The sequence below is a fragment of the Heterocephalus glaber genome, unplaced genomic scaffold (genome assembly GCF_053883595.1).
Source record: "Heterocephalus glaber isolate CG9 unplaced genomic scaffold, H.glaber_assembly_v1.0 deba00000546, whole genome shotgun sequence".
NCBI lineage: Eukaryota > Metazoa > Chordata > Mammalia > Rodentia > Bathyergidae > Heterocephalus > Heterocephalus glaber.
Window position 1 is genome coordinate 4,156,554 of NW_028258147.1, and position 15,571 is coordinate 4,172,124.

The 15,571-nt window shown below is 45.9% G+C and overlaps 1 protein-coding gene across 4 annotated transcripts in view; it reads left to right on the plus strand.

Moving 5' to 3' along the window:
* The window catches only part of Plxna4 (plexin A4), a 460,590-nt gene that overhangs the window by 292,290 nt on the left and 152,729 nt on the right, over window positions 1–15,571 (plus strand). For all 4 annotated transcript variants that reach the window (XR_002386688.2, XM_004856316.4, XM_013076511.3 and 1 more), the window contains one exon: window positions 3,268–3,399. Coding sequence is in view for 3 of the 4 variants with exons in the window: in XM_004856316.4 (XP_004856373.2) it covers window positions 3,268–3,399 (132 nt within the window). In the remaining variant the exon portion in view is untranslated. The remainder of the gene's footprint in view (window positions 1–3,267; window positions 3,400–15,571) is intronic.

The window sequence follows — 15,571 nt, forward strand, 5'->3', positions numbered from 1 at the left end:
AAGTTGAACCTTGAACAAGTTACAACTCTCTCTCTTGTACCTCTTGGGGACAGTATTAATGCTCACTTTATGGAGTTATGAGATACAAATGTCTAACACATAGTAGCCATCCAATAAAGAGCAGTTCTTGTTATTTGTCTATGTAAAGGCCTAAGGGCTAGTCTATCCTACCTAAACTTTAGGATTGTCCATCAAGCATTCAGAAGTTTCCACCATAAACTTCATTTAGCAATGTCTTATGTGAGAGTCTTTTAGGAGATAGATAAATTAGTGCTTTCCTTTCTGATTTATGGAAAGCTGTGGATTGGGATGGGGTGAGGGAGAAATGCTTTTTCAAGTGCCCTCCCATTCTAGCAGAGGGCAGAAGGTGGGGAGATAGAGAAGGCTAGGCCTAAAAAAAATGTTCCCATTGGTGTCTCCTTTTTCCCTCACCCAGCCCTCTGTCCTTGCCCCAGGTCACCTTTGATGTCCACTACATCCAGTACATTCACCTCATTCTGAGAACCAGGGAATTTGGAGTTAAATGATAAAGAAGACCACTAGGGCACTGAATCTAATTTCCTTTGGGGATCCCACCAAGGCCATTGGATGGGACTTAGTTCTGTCACCATTCCCCATGGGAGCCTGTTCCTGCTAGTGGCCTGAGCTGGCTGGAGGCCAGCCAGGGCTCAGTATCTCTCTTTGCTCCCACTCCAGGGCACCTCCCAGCTGCAGATGAAGCCTGCCTGGGCCTGGACCCAAGGCTATTGCTGCATGGTCAGACTTGGATGGTAATCTCAATTGGTTTTGCATGAGCTCCCATTTCATTCAGATTAAGAAAAGGCCTGTCCAGAGTGGACATCTGGTGACTTGGGGGTGGGCACAGAAGGAGGACCGTGGGAATCAAGGCATTTTAATTTGCAGGATTATACATCTCTCTTTTTAATCATTTCATCTGTTTTTGTTATTATTGTTGTTTTCAAGATGAGTAAGAAAACAGCAAGGAGGAGTCTTTATTTGTTTCTTTGTTCATTTTAATAATATTTATCAAGCACAAGTTTTTGAGCATCAACATCTGCAATGACTAGAGAAAGTCTCTGGAATTATTTTTAAGCCTCAGCCAGCATCCTTTTGGTGGCACCAGTCAGGGAGTAAACTTGGAACCTCCTATCCCCTCAGGAAAAAGACTTCTTAAGTGAACAAAGTCTTTGTAGTCAAACCTGAATTCTTTCTGCCTCATGAATTTTTAGCTCGGGCCAGCTGTTTAGTGTACTTGGGTCTTATTTTCCTTATCTATTATCAGTGTGTCAGTTTTGACATTTGATGTGGCAGTAAGATTTACATTGCTTTAACAATAAGGAAATATCTTGAGTAACTGGAAAGCTCCAATCTTGGCAGGGTTTGTGGTGATTTGGATTCAGTGGCTTGATGAAGATGCCAAGGACCAATCATTTCACATCTCTGGGCTCGACCTCCCCTGTTGCCAGCTCCCCTTTGTTTCACAAGAGGGCTGCCAACAGTTATTTAAGTCATGGGCATGCTTCTGTGACCCTACTGGGGGTGAGGAGAGATCCTTTCTTCCCCTTGTCATGTGTCCTTGTTTTGCTCTGACCTAAACTATTGATGAAGTTGACCCAATTTTCTCTTGATCACTGTGACAAAAGACTGAGATTAAACTGATTTGTGTGTGCTCATCAAGAACAACCCTAGGAAGCAGAGTGGGTTCAGTCCCACCCAGAAGGTAAAAAATGGAGGAATGGATGCTGGAGGGAGGGATCACACAAGCCATGACAAATGAACACTAAGGCCATGGCATTAAGAGGATTTAATGATAAGAATTATGTGTAGAGCTATCAACCAGCATCTGATACCTAGGAAGCTTAAAAATAATGTTTAAGAGGGGAGAAAAACAACAAACAAAAAGAAAAAGCAACCAAAGCCTGGAACAAGCCTAAAATCAAACACATAAACCATAAAATATCCTGGTTTCAAAGTCTGATGAACTTAACACAACACCAGCCATCAGACTTTTTGGTGACCTCGTGATCAGTTGTCATCAACATGATGTCCTCTCTGTAATTTAGGTCTTCTGAATATTTATTTTATTCTCTTCGATCTCTTGAGAGGTTAAAAATTAAAAATGAGAGTACATAATGGGAATATTTGGAATATAATGTTTTCTTTACTTTTGTTATTGAAACCTCTAAAATTATACCAAGGTTACCTTACAGAGTCCTGTACCAGCGGCATCTGATTGAGTTCAGCAATCTTCTACCTCACATCTGTTCACATTCTCAGTAATGTTTGTTCCCAGCTTATGTGGGTGGTGTTATTAGTTTTGAGTACTGCTTGTGTTGGATCTGTGCACACAAGTTCATGATGATTCTAGAGGCCTGAACCAACACTCCAGGTCCAGATAAGCATTGTATCTGGTTGGGAAGCCCCTGTCTTTTCCAGCTCTGTTCTAGGTGATGGGTTGTGTGGACAAAAGTCTCTTCTAGTTGTCTCCACTCTGTCCAAGCAGTTCTAGGAAGGACTTATGAATGGCCCAAGGATAATCTGCTCCCCTAAGTGTTCTTGGAAGATTGAAGATGACTCATACCAGAAGCGTATTTTCCTGTAATGCTTACATCTGCTTCTCTGTGGACATGAACAGAACTTCCAGAAGGCTTCAGGGCTTAATATCTATGCTAAAACATGAAGTATAACCCAGTGGCTTCACTGGCTGAAAAGAGACCACTTGATGTGAAATTTCTGGGATTGACTCTTTGCCCAGTGCCTCTCCAAAGTACACCAGTGATATCTGGATAGCAGTTTCAAAGAATTAGCCCACAACCTTACACCAAAATTGTCTTATACACACAAACATAGCAACTAATATTGCCCTTCAGTTGCAGAATGATACTGATCTGCTGTGTTCCCAATGCGCTGCTGTTCATGCAAATCCCAAGACCCCTTTCCTTGTACCAGTCTCATCATTTTGTCCCCAAACCAGCAAGAATGCAAAGATCTGAGCCTCAGGCATAAGGAGCCAGAGAAAATAAATGCATGTTCTTGCTGATGCCCAGCTTGGTCTTTCTCTTCCTCTTCTCTGTACCATTCTAATGAGGAGGCCATGGTGAGCTTGTGTCCCTTCCACCCCTTTGCCTTGGCCTCCGGGGCTCAGTGGGTACAAAGCTCACTGCTTCTCCTGACTGTTGGGAAGGACTCTGGCCTGAAGTTGGGCTGTGGCTGTAAGCAGTGTAGGATTTAAACTCACAATGACTTTCTCCTTCCTCTTCTCTGCAGATCCGAGTGGATGGGCCCAGGGGCAACGCCCTCCAATACGAGACTGTGCAGGTAGTAGATCCTGGTCCAGTCCTTAGGGACATGGCCTTCTCCAAGGACCACGAACAACTGTACATCATGTCAGAAAGGCAGGTAAGGCTCTCTGAGCTCTGCTAGGTATTTGTCTTGCAACTAAATACTAGCCTGTGGCTCCATAGAGACTACAGGAGGGCAGCTCCAGAGAGGTGATTTGATTTATTTGGCTCAGTGTGTATCCTTTCAGTTACGCTGCCTGGGGACTGGAGCTGGGTGTGCTATAACAAGGCCTGAGACATTTGAAAGAGAAAAATATCCATGAGTCTAGAACAAATCCACTAGCTTCAAAATGATGATGTATATGCATTCAGGGCCAACATTTACTCCCTTTTGAAGAAACATGGTACATTTGCCAAAGCTGGTCCAAATTTCCCTGCACAGAGTATAATGTCCTACCAAAGTCATCTTTCTGGATCCTGGAGGTCTGTGATGGGCAAAGATTTATTCCCAAAAAAGCCTAATTAATAGAGTGTCATGGAAAGGCCAGGTGGATGAAGATTTAGGAAACAGAGTCTATGGTGAGATGAGATGATACAAGCTGTGCTCTGAGCCTTCATGTGTATCCACAACTCTTTGTGGACCCTCCAGTGTATCCCAAGATGCCAAGCCAAGAATGGATAGCATGTCAGAATTATTGTTGGCTGAAAATGATCAGGAAGTAGTACATTTGGGCTTGGTTCTGGAACTTAGCTGAGAACTAAGTAAGTTCATCAGGGGTCCCTGAGTTCAGATCAAGGATCGTAATTCTGCAGCAGACAAAGGAAGGTTTCCCCCTTAGAAATTCCGTGTAATTAAGGGTATTTCCTAGAGTCCCCTAATTCACTGCCCAGAATATTTTCACCCCATAACCCACCCTAAATGTGGATCAGCACTGCTGTACCTCTGCTCCATCATGTCTGTGTCAGATGGGTTGCCCCTGGGAGCTGTCCTTCCACCTCATGAATATGGATGCCTTAGCTCTGAGTGGCAGAGGCAGCAGCCATGAGGAACAGATCTCCCTCTTATTCATCTTCGTTAGTATGGCCTGAACTCTCCAGAGGAGCCTGCTGACAGAGTCTGGATTGTTCCGCCTGTCCCCTCTCTGCAGAGTGGGGATGATGAATTCCACATTATGCCACCCACAGGGCTTATGCATTATGCCTTGGCAGCCCACAACAGCTCCACCCTCCCTAAGAGCTCAATTACATCTCCTATCAGTGTGGGGCTCCCTCGTCTACTGGCTTCAGCCACACTGGGACCCATTGTGGTCCCTCTTTGAGGCTGCCATGGCTTAGGAATGGCCTCATGTAGGGCAAGAGTGGAGTATTTTGCCCTGAGGTTGGAGATGCCTGAGATGGAGCCAGCAGCTGGGGGCGAAGCTGTCCCTTTGACTGTGTTCCTTTTTTTCTTAAGAGGGTCCCCAATTCCTACTCCATGCCTACCTCCGAGACCTTAGGAGCTAAGGGGAAACTGCTCTCCTTGGTAGGATGACTCTTTTGGGGAAGACCCAGCATCTTCACAAAACATTGAACATTTCAAGATTTCTTACCTGACTTGAAAGCCAGGATTTCTGAACCTGGGACTTAAAACATTGAAGGACTTGCAAAGATAGAAAAATAAGCTGATTATACAAGTCATCAGCCCCAACTCATAACAGAGTTAGAATTCAGAGCATTCCTCCCTCCCCTGAGGTCCTCATCTGGACCCTTTCTTGCTTCCTTGTCCTCAGCCAGCTCCCTTTCCCTGATTGTGTGCCCATTATCCATTCAGGGTAGGTAGAGAGGCATTCTGGGAGCTCTGTAGGCATATTGGAAAGGAAAGCAGGAATGGAGAAGGATATGGCTTCCACCCACTCTGAAACTGCTCCTCACCATCCCAAATTCCCATCACCTGGTTTCACTGGTTTTGTGGATTCTTTGTGTAGCACAATGGTTAAACACACAGGTCTTAGCATTAAAATATTTGAGCATGAACCCTACTATTGTGGTCTCAAGTAATTTCTTGAGCTCTTTAGAGTCAGCATTCTGTAGTGCCATATGGAAGTGATAATTATATGGGATAGTGTTCTAAGAATGAAGGGAGATAATGCATATAAGCTTAGTATCAAGGCTTTCCTTAGGTAAGTGCTCTGTAAATGGAGAGACTCTTGTGTTTTATCTACTGCAAAAGAAGGTTCAAGACACTGGCTGTGTTTAGAGTCAGGCAGGTGTAATAATACAACTCGGCCAGAGCTTAGAAGTCCAGGTCAAGGCTAAGGCAGGCAGGGAATGAGATCCAGCCCCAGTGAAGGGTACATCAAGAACTGAGACTTGTTGCATTCATTGGGCAAGCAGGGTAGAGTCAAGGGCAAGAACAGCTTGAGGAATATACCTAGGATCCAGGATATCAAGACTAACCCCAGCCTTTGTGTGCTGGTGGATCTGCCTCCACCATGGTAGGGCAGCATTCCTGCAGAACCAAATCTTCAGGCCAAAGGCAGATGCTTGGCAGTGACATCTCTCTTGCCTGGAAAGCACTTCCCCTTTTTACCTGGCTAATGTTTCCTTGTCGCTGCCACAGTCCCCAGTGGGATCTTCCTGACCTGAGGTCAGACACCTGCAGGGGCTCTTCTCAGACCAGGTTCTGATAACACCCTTGTCTCCTCTCCCCAACCAGACTCTCAGCAGCTTGAATGTATCTCTACACTTTGTCTGCCAGAATCTCACAAAATAGACCCTTGATAGTTTTTTAATGAATGCAATAATGAACACACAGAATTGGAAAAGGGAGGAACTGACACAAAATATCTATTGCTTATATTAATTTTCAAGTCAAATATTGAAAGACGATGGTTCAGACAAATGAAGCATCTCCAGAACTTCAGTGATCTAGCTATCAGCTATATTAGTTTGCTCAAGCTGCCATAACAAAATACCCCAGAGTGGGATGCTTAAAAACCAGAACTTTATTTACCTAACTTGAAAGCCAGGATATCCTTAATATCTTCTTCTAACTTATCTGTCTCTAATGAGACAGTCTCTGAATGCACTTACATGCTGAGGTGCTGGGAATCAGGGCTTCAACAGATGGACTTGGGAGGGGATGTAATTCAGCTAATAACATCATCACCATGACTTTTGTCTTGCCTCTTTTTAATTAATTATTTTATTTAAAGAAACTTACTGTTTCAAATTAAATAGCCTACTTTAACTGTGTCTAAAATAGTAATCACATCTGAGGTGCCAGTCGTACCTAATGTCCATACAAATAAAATAAAACTATTAGAATTTTTGAAAATCCATACCCGTGTCTACACAAAACTGTCCTTGCATGCCAAGGATTTAGCTCAGTGGTTTCACCACCTGCTGCACAAGCGCAAGGACCCGAGTTTGATCCCCGGTACCCAAAAAAACAAAACAAAACTGTTCTTGTGTTTCTTTGGAAACCATCGATGTGTTGGCTGTAGTTTGGGTTTTTACATTTAAATCATGGATTTCAAACCCAGACCTTTCCTCTACTGGCTGAGTGTCCTCAGACAAGTGATTCAACTTCCCTGTGTCTTGGTCTTATCACCTGTAAAATAAGATAATGGTAGTGATTTGCTTCATTTGAAGAGGTAGAATAATGCAAGAGTGATATCTGGTAACTTTCTGATTATTTTTCTATATATAAGGTCAAGACCTAAATATTCCAGAAGTATATGTTTAATGACATTGAATACCAGTTAAGTTAGTCTCAGGGTCACAAAACTATTATATAAAGGATCAAGTAATGAATAGTTTAGGGTTTATAGAATATATAGCCTCTATTGCAAGTGTTTAACTCTGCAGTTGTGAAGTAAAGCTGCCATAGGCAATACATACACAGATTGTGTAGTGTGGCTTTGTGCAATGAAACTCCATTTCTAAACACAGGTGGGAGTAGTTGTCTGATCCATGAATCAGTCCTATGGTGACAGCACAGTGAAGGATGACAATGCATTGGAACCTCTGGTAGAGTTACTGTCAGCAGAGCACTCAAGTGCAGGGAGCAAAGCCCTTCACCTATTAAAATCCAAACTTACAGCATATTATGGTTTAGATACAAAATGCTCCCCCTCTAGTCTCATGTGTTCAGAGGTAGGGCTTTGGGAAAGTAATTAGATCATGGAGGCATTCTACTCATCAGCAGATTAATCCACTGACAAATTCAGAGTTGAATGTATTAATAGGAAGTAGGGCCTGGTTTCAAGAAGTGGGTCACTGGTAGCATGACCTGGAGGGATATATTCTTATCCCTGGCTCTGCCCTTATCTCTCTGCTTCCATGAGTGGAGTAGCTTTCCTCTGCCTTGCTCTTCCACCATGCTGTTTCTACCTTGGAGCCAGTCAGTCATGGACTGGACCCCCAGGAACTATAAGCCAAATAAAGCTTTTTTTTTTAAGTGATTGGTGTCAGGTATTTTTATCAGTTATGAGAAAATGACTAATACAGAGCAAGGTGACTTTTTTCAAGATGTTGCTTCTAAGACCCACATCTTCTTGGATTTGTTTCTCTTTGGCTGCCTCTTCTCAGTCTCCTTTTCTAGACCTTCCTCCTCTTCTCGCTATCTTATTAATGTTATACCTATTCCCAAGTGATGTCATTCAGTTCTATCACTTTAAACACCTCAGGTCTTGGGTGCTCATGTATCTCAGTTTCTGTGTTCTCTTCTGACTCATGTCCAATTGCCTACCTGACATCTCCATTTGTACATCTCATAGATCTTCAACTTAACGTGTCCAAAGCCAAATTCACCTTCCAACTTGACACCATGCTTGTACTCATCTCTATCTCAGATGATCAGATGATAGCAACCATGGCATTCAAGCAACAAACTTTACAGTCACCCTTGGCTCCTTTCCTTATGCCTTACTCCACATACAAGAAATTGTATTGGCTATGCAAAATATTTCCAGAATATGATTATCTCTCACTCCTTCACTACCACTCTATGGATAGAACCTGAATATTTGCAATACTCCTCCTTAACTCTTCTCCCTGTTCCCATCATTACCTTTCCAGTACTTTCTCAATAATGTTTAATCTCTTAAAGTTTAAGTTAGGTCACATCTTTCCTCTGATCAAATCCCTTCACTGGCCAAAGTGCTAATGAAGATCCAGAAGACCCTGTGCATTTTGCCCTCCACCCTAAGATGCCTGACCTCACCAACCTCTATTCTTCCTCTTGCTCTCACTGCCCCCTGAGTCAGGGTAGGGACAAGTGTCCTGGACCCAGAGATGTCCCATGTGACAGTCCTCCACATGTTAGGCCTGCTTCTGCTGAGGATATTTGCCCTAATTGTTCCCTTGGTGTAGAGATTTCCTTTCCAAATAGCTACAAGGCTGACTCTCCTCTGAGTCTTTACTTACAGCTCCCCTCAGCACCCTAGGGAAATTCCAACCAGTCTACTACCCAGACCCAAGCTCCTCACTGGGCTCTATTTTTATCTATGGTGCTTAGGCTCTTCTTATTTGCTATAAATATACATATTTGCTATGTTTATTATTTATTGCATATCTTCCTCATTTAGAATGTAAGCTCTGTGAGAATGAAAAGTTTTGGATTTTTGTCTTTTGGGTTCACTTCTATATCACAGTCCCCTAGAACAGTGTGTGACACTTAAATACTTGATGCTTATGCATTAAATGGATGAATGAATGAACTAATCTGAACTCAAGAGGTCTGTGAGTCTTGAGCCTTTTGTATCAGTGTTGCTGCTCTTACTGCTCCTATAACTGGATGCTAAAGACCACTATAAAACAGCAGCAGTGTCTGGATTCCCAGATCGACTGTTGGCTCCTGACACTGCAGTGTGGCAATCTGAATCACAGTCCAGGAGTCCAATGTTAGCATGAAGGACACCTTTCCTAACAGGGAGCATTGTGTCAGAGAGAGCTGGTGGCGGTTGCTCAGCTCCACCCCAGAGTTCACAGATTCCCCCCCGCCACCTCTCCTGGATCTTTCGAGATTTCTAGCAGGGCAGTACCCTAAAAGACCTCTGGACCTTATGTTGTGCCTAATAGGGAGCAGCACAGTGTCAGGTAGAGAGACTAGACAAGTCTAGAGGCTGTGAGCATGCTGCAAAGGGGATCATCATTCAGCTCTTCCATCACCAATGTCTTCCATTCACTCTTGGCATAAAGCCCAGTTCCAGGATCTCCATGTGGAATTCTTCCCCAACCCTGGCTCCTCTTGCATTAGCCAAGGCCTCCCTCCTGCCCTAGGACCTGCTGGGCCCCTTCCTGCTGCACTCTTTGTCCCCTCTGCTGGGAAAATCCTCTCAGTCTTCCTGGCTGGGCCCTCTTCTGCCTGTAGCTTTTGCTCAAACATCATAGCATCACAGATTCCTCTGCTGACCGTCCTATCCAAAGCATTCCCTGCCTTAACACTGTGGTCCTTCCCATCACATCATTCTGTACCTTTTGGTTTCTCCCCTGTCTCTGTACACCAGCTCAGAAATCCTTGGGGCAGGGACCTTGTCTCTCTTGGTCACTCCCTTGGGTCCAGCACCCACAGCAGGGCCCCAACACGTTCTTGTGGGGTTGATGGGAGTGAAAGAGCTGTGGGCTTTACCATTCCTGATGGTAGCAGCCCTTCTTTGGAGCCTTCTGCTTTTCACTTGGGCTGGGGACTTCTACTTGAAGACTTAGAGAGAGATGACAGGACTCTGGGTTTGGTTAAAAACAAGAGAGTTAAGGTTTTCCCAGCATCCCAGAAGCTCTTCAGGACTTGAGGGTATTCCTCTTTACCATGTGGTAGGCAGGCCAAGAAGGCTGGGGCTGCCCTCTCTCCCAAATGATCCCCATCTCTATTTGTTCCCAAGTTCATTAGGAAAGATTCCCTCTGCTGCCTCCATCCTCCCTCTGACCTACCCCATCCACAGTGGGAGAAGGAGATTTTGACAACTAGGAAAGATATTTGGCATCACATTTTAGTGCTTGTAAAATACATAATGAAGCAATAGTTAAAGAAGTTTCCATTGCTGTTTGAAGCCTTCTTTGGCTCCAGACTTTCTCCCTCCATATGCTGAAAGAGCCCAGCTCTAGGGCTGAGAAAGAATAGCTAGATGATGGAAGGGAAGGAGGAATTATATGGCTGACAGAAGTGGAGAATGGAGAGGGTGGAGGCCGTATAGGCATGTAGAGCACACGTGACTCTGTGGCCCTACACAAGTTGCTAGCCCTCTCAGCACCTCATTTGTTCAATACCCAATGACCATTTATAGATCACTTACTATGAGTCAAGTGATCTTCCAGACATTAGGGACACCATGTAAAGCAAGGTAGGAAAATTCCTTGTCCTATATAGCTTACTTTCTGGATGGATAATGAATGAGTAAGTTGAGGGAATGAAGAATGACTGATGTTGGATAATGGTGTAGATTAATGATGGCGAACTTTTTAGAGACTGAGTACCCAAACTGCAATCCAAAACCCATTTATTTATCTCAAAATGCCAACACCCCAATTAAACCTGAATACAGAGGTTTTAGTTTAGAAAAAACAACTGTTCACTGGTGCGTAGCTGCTGGCATGACTTGGCTCCTGTGCTGACAGAGAGGGCTCTACATGCCCCCTGTGGCACACATGACATAGGTCCGACACCACTGGTATAGAAAAGTGAAACTGACTCAGGAGGAGTACAGTGACATCCAGCAGACAGGAGGCTGCTCTTTGAAAGAGGCTCTCAGGAAAAGTCTGCCAAGGAAGGAACTTGTAAGCAAAGAGCAGAAAGCAGTGAAGCGGCAGCAAGTGATGGCCAGGGGAAGGATGACCCAGACGGAGAGAGCGGCAAGTGTAAAAGCCTGAGATGGGGATGTGACATCCAGAGATGCAGAAGGCCTGCCACTGGGTGAGAAAGCAGAAGGTGGTAGGCAGCACCAGTGGAGGGAGATGTCTGGTCAGGTTACACGGAGCCTCAGCTGCAATTTGTAAAATGGGGATACAGTCAATAGGACTCATCTCCTAGGTTGGCAACAAGGATTCAATGAGATACTGCACATAAAAGGTGCTTAGCTCAGTATCTGGTACCAAGAGAACATTAGCATTTCCTCTGATTATTGGCAAATTGTGCAATTCTGTAGCCAGTATGTTGTTTCTATTTTGTGGTTATGTGAGTCCCTCTCTATTTCTAACTCAGCAAGCTCTGCTTTCCATGGACGCTTTTTCCTGGAGCACAGGAATGCATGTTGCGAGATGTCATTATCATTATATACCTGTCTCTTTCAGTGCCACATTTCTCTCTTTTCCCTTTCTTCTGCAATTCTGAGCATCTCTCTGGCATGCCTGTTTGTGTGTGTAGGTGCACACACACACACACACACACACACACACTGTCCCCTGTGCCTGTCTTTTCCATGTATCTCTGTCAGCTCCTCTCACTTTGTGCACACGTATGTACATGTGTGATGTGTGTTTACTAGAACCCCAGCACCCCAAGGGACTGTTTACACACTCTGAAATCCCTAATAAAAACCTGCCAGGCCAATAGGAGGGAAGTGAGAAGACGTGTCAGCAGAGATGAGGTGACAGAGTGGGGCATCTTGGGACCCTGCAGTGACCCCACAGGGAGCAGCAGCTGTCCCCAGACAAAGCAAGTCTCTTCTTTGATAGCTCCAGAGAAAGTGGCAGGTTCTCATTACATTTCAACATCTCTGCCATCCCACTCCCCAGCCCCCCCACACCTGCTAACCAAGGGCTTCCAACACATGTTTCTGCTTGCTTGGGATTTGATTTCACTTGTGTCTGGGTGAAAGCCATGTCTCATGGTGTCCTTTGTTTTGCTGACTTCTGTTGAGAGTGGTCTGCTTTCAGGGGCCCAGTGACACCCACGGTCTGTCCTCCTTCCTGAGCTACTGGCACTAAAGCCCTGGTTATGAACCAAGAGAACACAGAGGCTTTCAGGAGCAGGGAGTGGGCCTGGAACCATCAATCACCTGCTTACTGAGTTACCTGGGAAAGCAGAGCTACCTTTACATGGCTCTCTCCTCCACAGTCCAGTGGTGAAGCAGAAGCAGTGAGGACCATCTTGTTTATAATGCATTACCCAGGGCTGGTTGATTCATTCATTCGAGAGGATTCACTAAGGACTTCATGTGCCATGCATTAGCTGTGGCATCAGGAATAATACAGCAAAGAAACAGATAAATATCCCCATGCTTTTAGCAAGAGGAAGCAGCCAAGAAGCAATCAACATAATAAATAAACCATCAAATAGCTTAGCAGGCAATAAGGGCTACAGAAAAGGAAAGGGAGCAGTCAGTGACATGAGGAGCAGTGGTAGGAGTAAAAGGGTGGTGATATTAAACAGGGTGCTCAGAGAAGGGATCCCAGAGAGGCAGAGGCATCCATGAGGGGAAGGGACAACATGTGGTCTTCTATCCCCTTCCCTCTTCTCAGAGTTTATTTTCAAGCTCTTTGCTCAGGATGTGATACGGAGAGATGGTCAGCCTGCACTGAGGGAGGGAAGAGGTGATTGTGGCTCTCGCCATGGTGAGAGTTTCTGAGGCATGCGCAGTTCACAGGCGAGGTGGGATTGTGGTTCAAGAAAGACTCATGCCGCATGGGGCTCAGGTCCCCTCCCCTGCCCTGAGAATGTCTCCTTTAATGAGGGGCCAGCATCACATCTTTGGGCCTCGGTGTCCCTCCTTGCCCCCAGCCTGCCTCCCAGGGATGTTCTTAGGTGGCTAACGTTAGTCTGACCATCTGGAAGGCCTGCAGACTAATTTCACAGAAGACACTGCTGCTGAGGCAATTTCTGCAGCCAGAGGTGGGAAGATCCTGCGAGAATGCTTCCCTCCCTGGCGTCCCGGCGTCCTGGACTCCTCTTTCAGGAGGTGTATTTGACAGTGGCAATGCTGCTGTCCCTGCACAGTCTGTTCCATCACCTCGGGGAGCTGAGTTGTCCCTTCTGGTTTGCGTTTGGATGGCTGACACTGTGAAAACTCGTTTGGACATTTGCTCCTGGCACCCAGACTGGGCTGTGTCTGACAGCTCCTGAAGAGCAAACTTGAAGCGCAGGCTGAGAAGTGAGTGACAGGAAACGGAGCCACCTCAGGCATTCGCAAAATGAAAAGCTGTTGTAGTGATTCACCCAATTTCACTCAGGTGGGAACCTTCCTGCTGGTCTGGTGCAGATTCCAAAGGTTCCCACGTGTCTTTGCCAGGATGTTCCCACTTCTCACTTCTCAGTCAAGGCTGAACATTTCCATTTTACCATCGCAGAACTGGAGGGGACAGGAGGCGAGAAGGCTTCCTCCTTGGTTTCCTGTGATCCACAGGCACTGGTAGCCTGGATTCTCCAGTGACCCTAACTGGAACTGGAAGGCTCCTCAAGACGGGTCTGGGGCAACCCTCTTCTGCTGCCCTTGGCCTTGGAACCGGGGTGAGTGCCTTATGGAGAGTCACCAGCAAGTAGCGAAAGGAGCCAGAGCTCACGTCCCTCTGCAGGGTCTTTCCCAGCCCCTCTCTAGCAGGGAACAGGGGCTCTGTGGGAGCAGGAGACATCAGACATGTTCTTGTCTTTCTACCAGGCAAGTTCTGCACCCCATTTTCGAGTGACCAAATTGAGGTGGGGTGGGGTGGTAGAATGGAGCAGTGAGGGGATGACAGTGGGTGTTCAGAGCTGACCATCCCCCTGGTGAAGGAGGTCATTTGGATCAGGCTTCCTTGGTTCTAACCTGATGTAAGTGGGATATGAGCCCCTTATACAGACCCCAAGGCACTGGGAGCCCCACCCACATAGTGACAAGCAGTGCATCAGCCTCTCCACCCCACCACTCCTTTCCCATCAGATGTGCTTCTCAGTGGCCACTCACATAGGCCGAAATGTCTCTAGGATCCGAACGCAGTCCAGTTTGGTAACCTCCCTGGGAGGGAAAAATGGTCCTTAGATGGTTCCTGGTGGTGACTGGCAGGCAGAAATGCATGCAGGCTGGAGACCACGGGAGTGGTCGTGAGTAGATCATGAACTTAGCTCTTCATCCTGGCCCTTCGTGCTCACCAAAGCTGCCCCCTGGAATGACTCACTGAAGCTGTTCACGGTTCAGTTGTGCACAATGCAAGTGATAAAAATGACCTTTTGGTGCTTTTGGGATTAAAGTTAATATGTGTAAAGTCCCTAGCAGGTAGCAGGCTCCTAGTAAGTTGTGGGCATTGGCATCATCACCATCATCATCGTGATTATGGTTATTTCTAAAAAATGAATCATTGCCAGGGGCAGGGACACCTAGACAAACCTCTATTTGGTAGCCAAAGGCCAGTTCAGCCTCCAGCACCAGCTACATTCAAGATTCCCTGCTTCTTCTGCCTGTTTTGAGCCACTTGAAAAATGCAAAGGTGCAGGCTCCCTTCACATCATCAAGGAGTTTCCTCCAGGAGAGAAGGGCCAGAAGCCCATATCTCCCTCCCTAGCCAGAGAGCTGCGTCACCTTGCTGGGGCTCTGTGAATATGTTCTTGTCATTCTACTTCCCCACATGGAGAAGGCATCTTGCTATTGAAAGTATCATAGACTAAGCGGCTGAAAAGGATTCCGGTGTCTCATCTTCCAGGACATCTAAGGCAGATGGGACAATGGCTTGTTCCCCTGCTCTTTGCCCCAGAACATGATGGCTTATAAGGGTAGAGCACAGGAGAGGGTGAGGGAGAGAGAGACGAGTGGGAGGAGAGACAGGGAGTATGAGGGTTGGTGATTAGGAAAGCTTTGGAAGCTTTCTTACCCTGAGCTCCATTAAGCATCTATCTGGCAATTTCCTTGACAGTTGCTCCTACTCTTCACTTAGTATCAGCATCCCATTGCTTTTGGCCATTCTAAGTAATGTTTTTAAAGACAACTACATGTAATATTCCACTTAGCAGTGTGTGAGAAGACTCCACACGGTGGGCACCCAGGGTCAGGGCTGCATGCCTTCCAACTTTCAGCTCCATCCCACTGTGGGTATTTAAGTGTCTGTTGTGCCCAGCACAGGGCTGGGCACTATGCAGAAAGAAAGGCATGTCCCGGATGTTCAGTAAGGCAAGGAGGGAGCAAACCCAGCGTGGAGGGCCCTGAAATAAAGGAGTCCTGCCAAGGGGATCACTCAGGAAACCCAGCTTTCTTGAAAGTGGAGTTAGGGCTGAGGAGAAAAAGACAGTAGCTGGGAGGTCACATCCTCTTTGTGTCTTACAAAGACTGATCTAGAGATGGAGCTATTGGGGTGTTTCCCAAGACGGCCATTCATCCGCAGTTCTGTGAGTGGCCTGGAAAGACAGC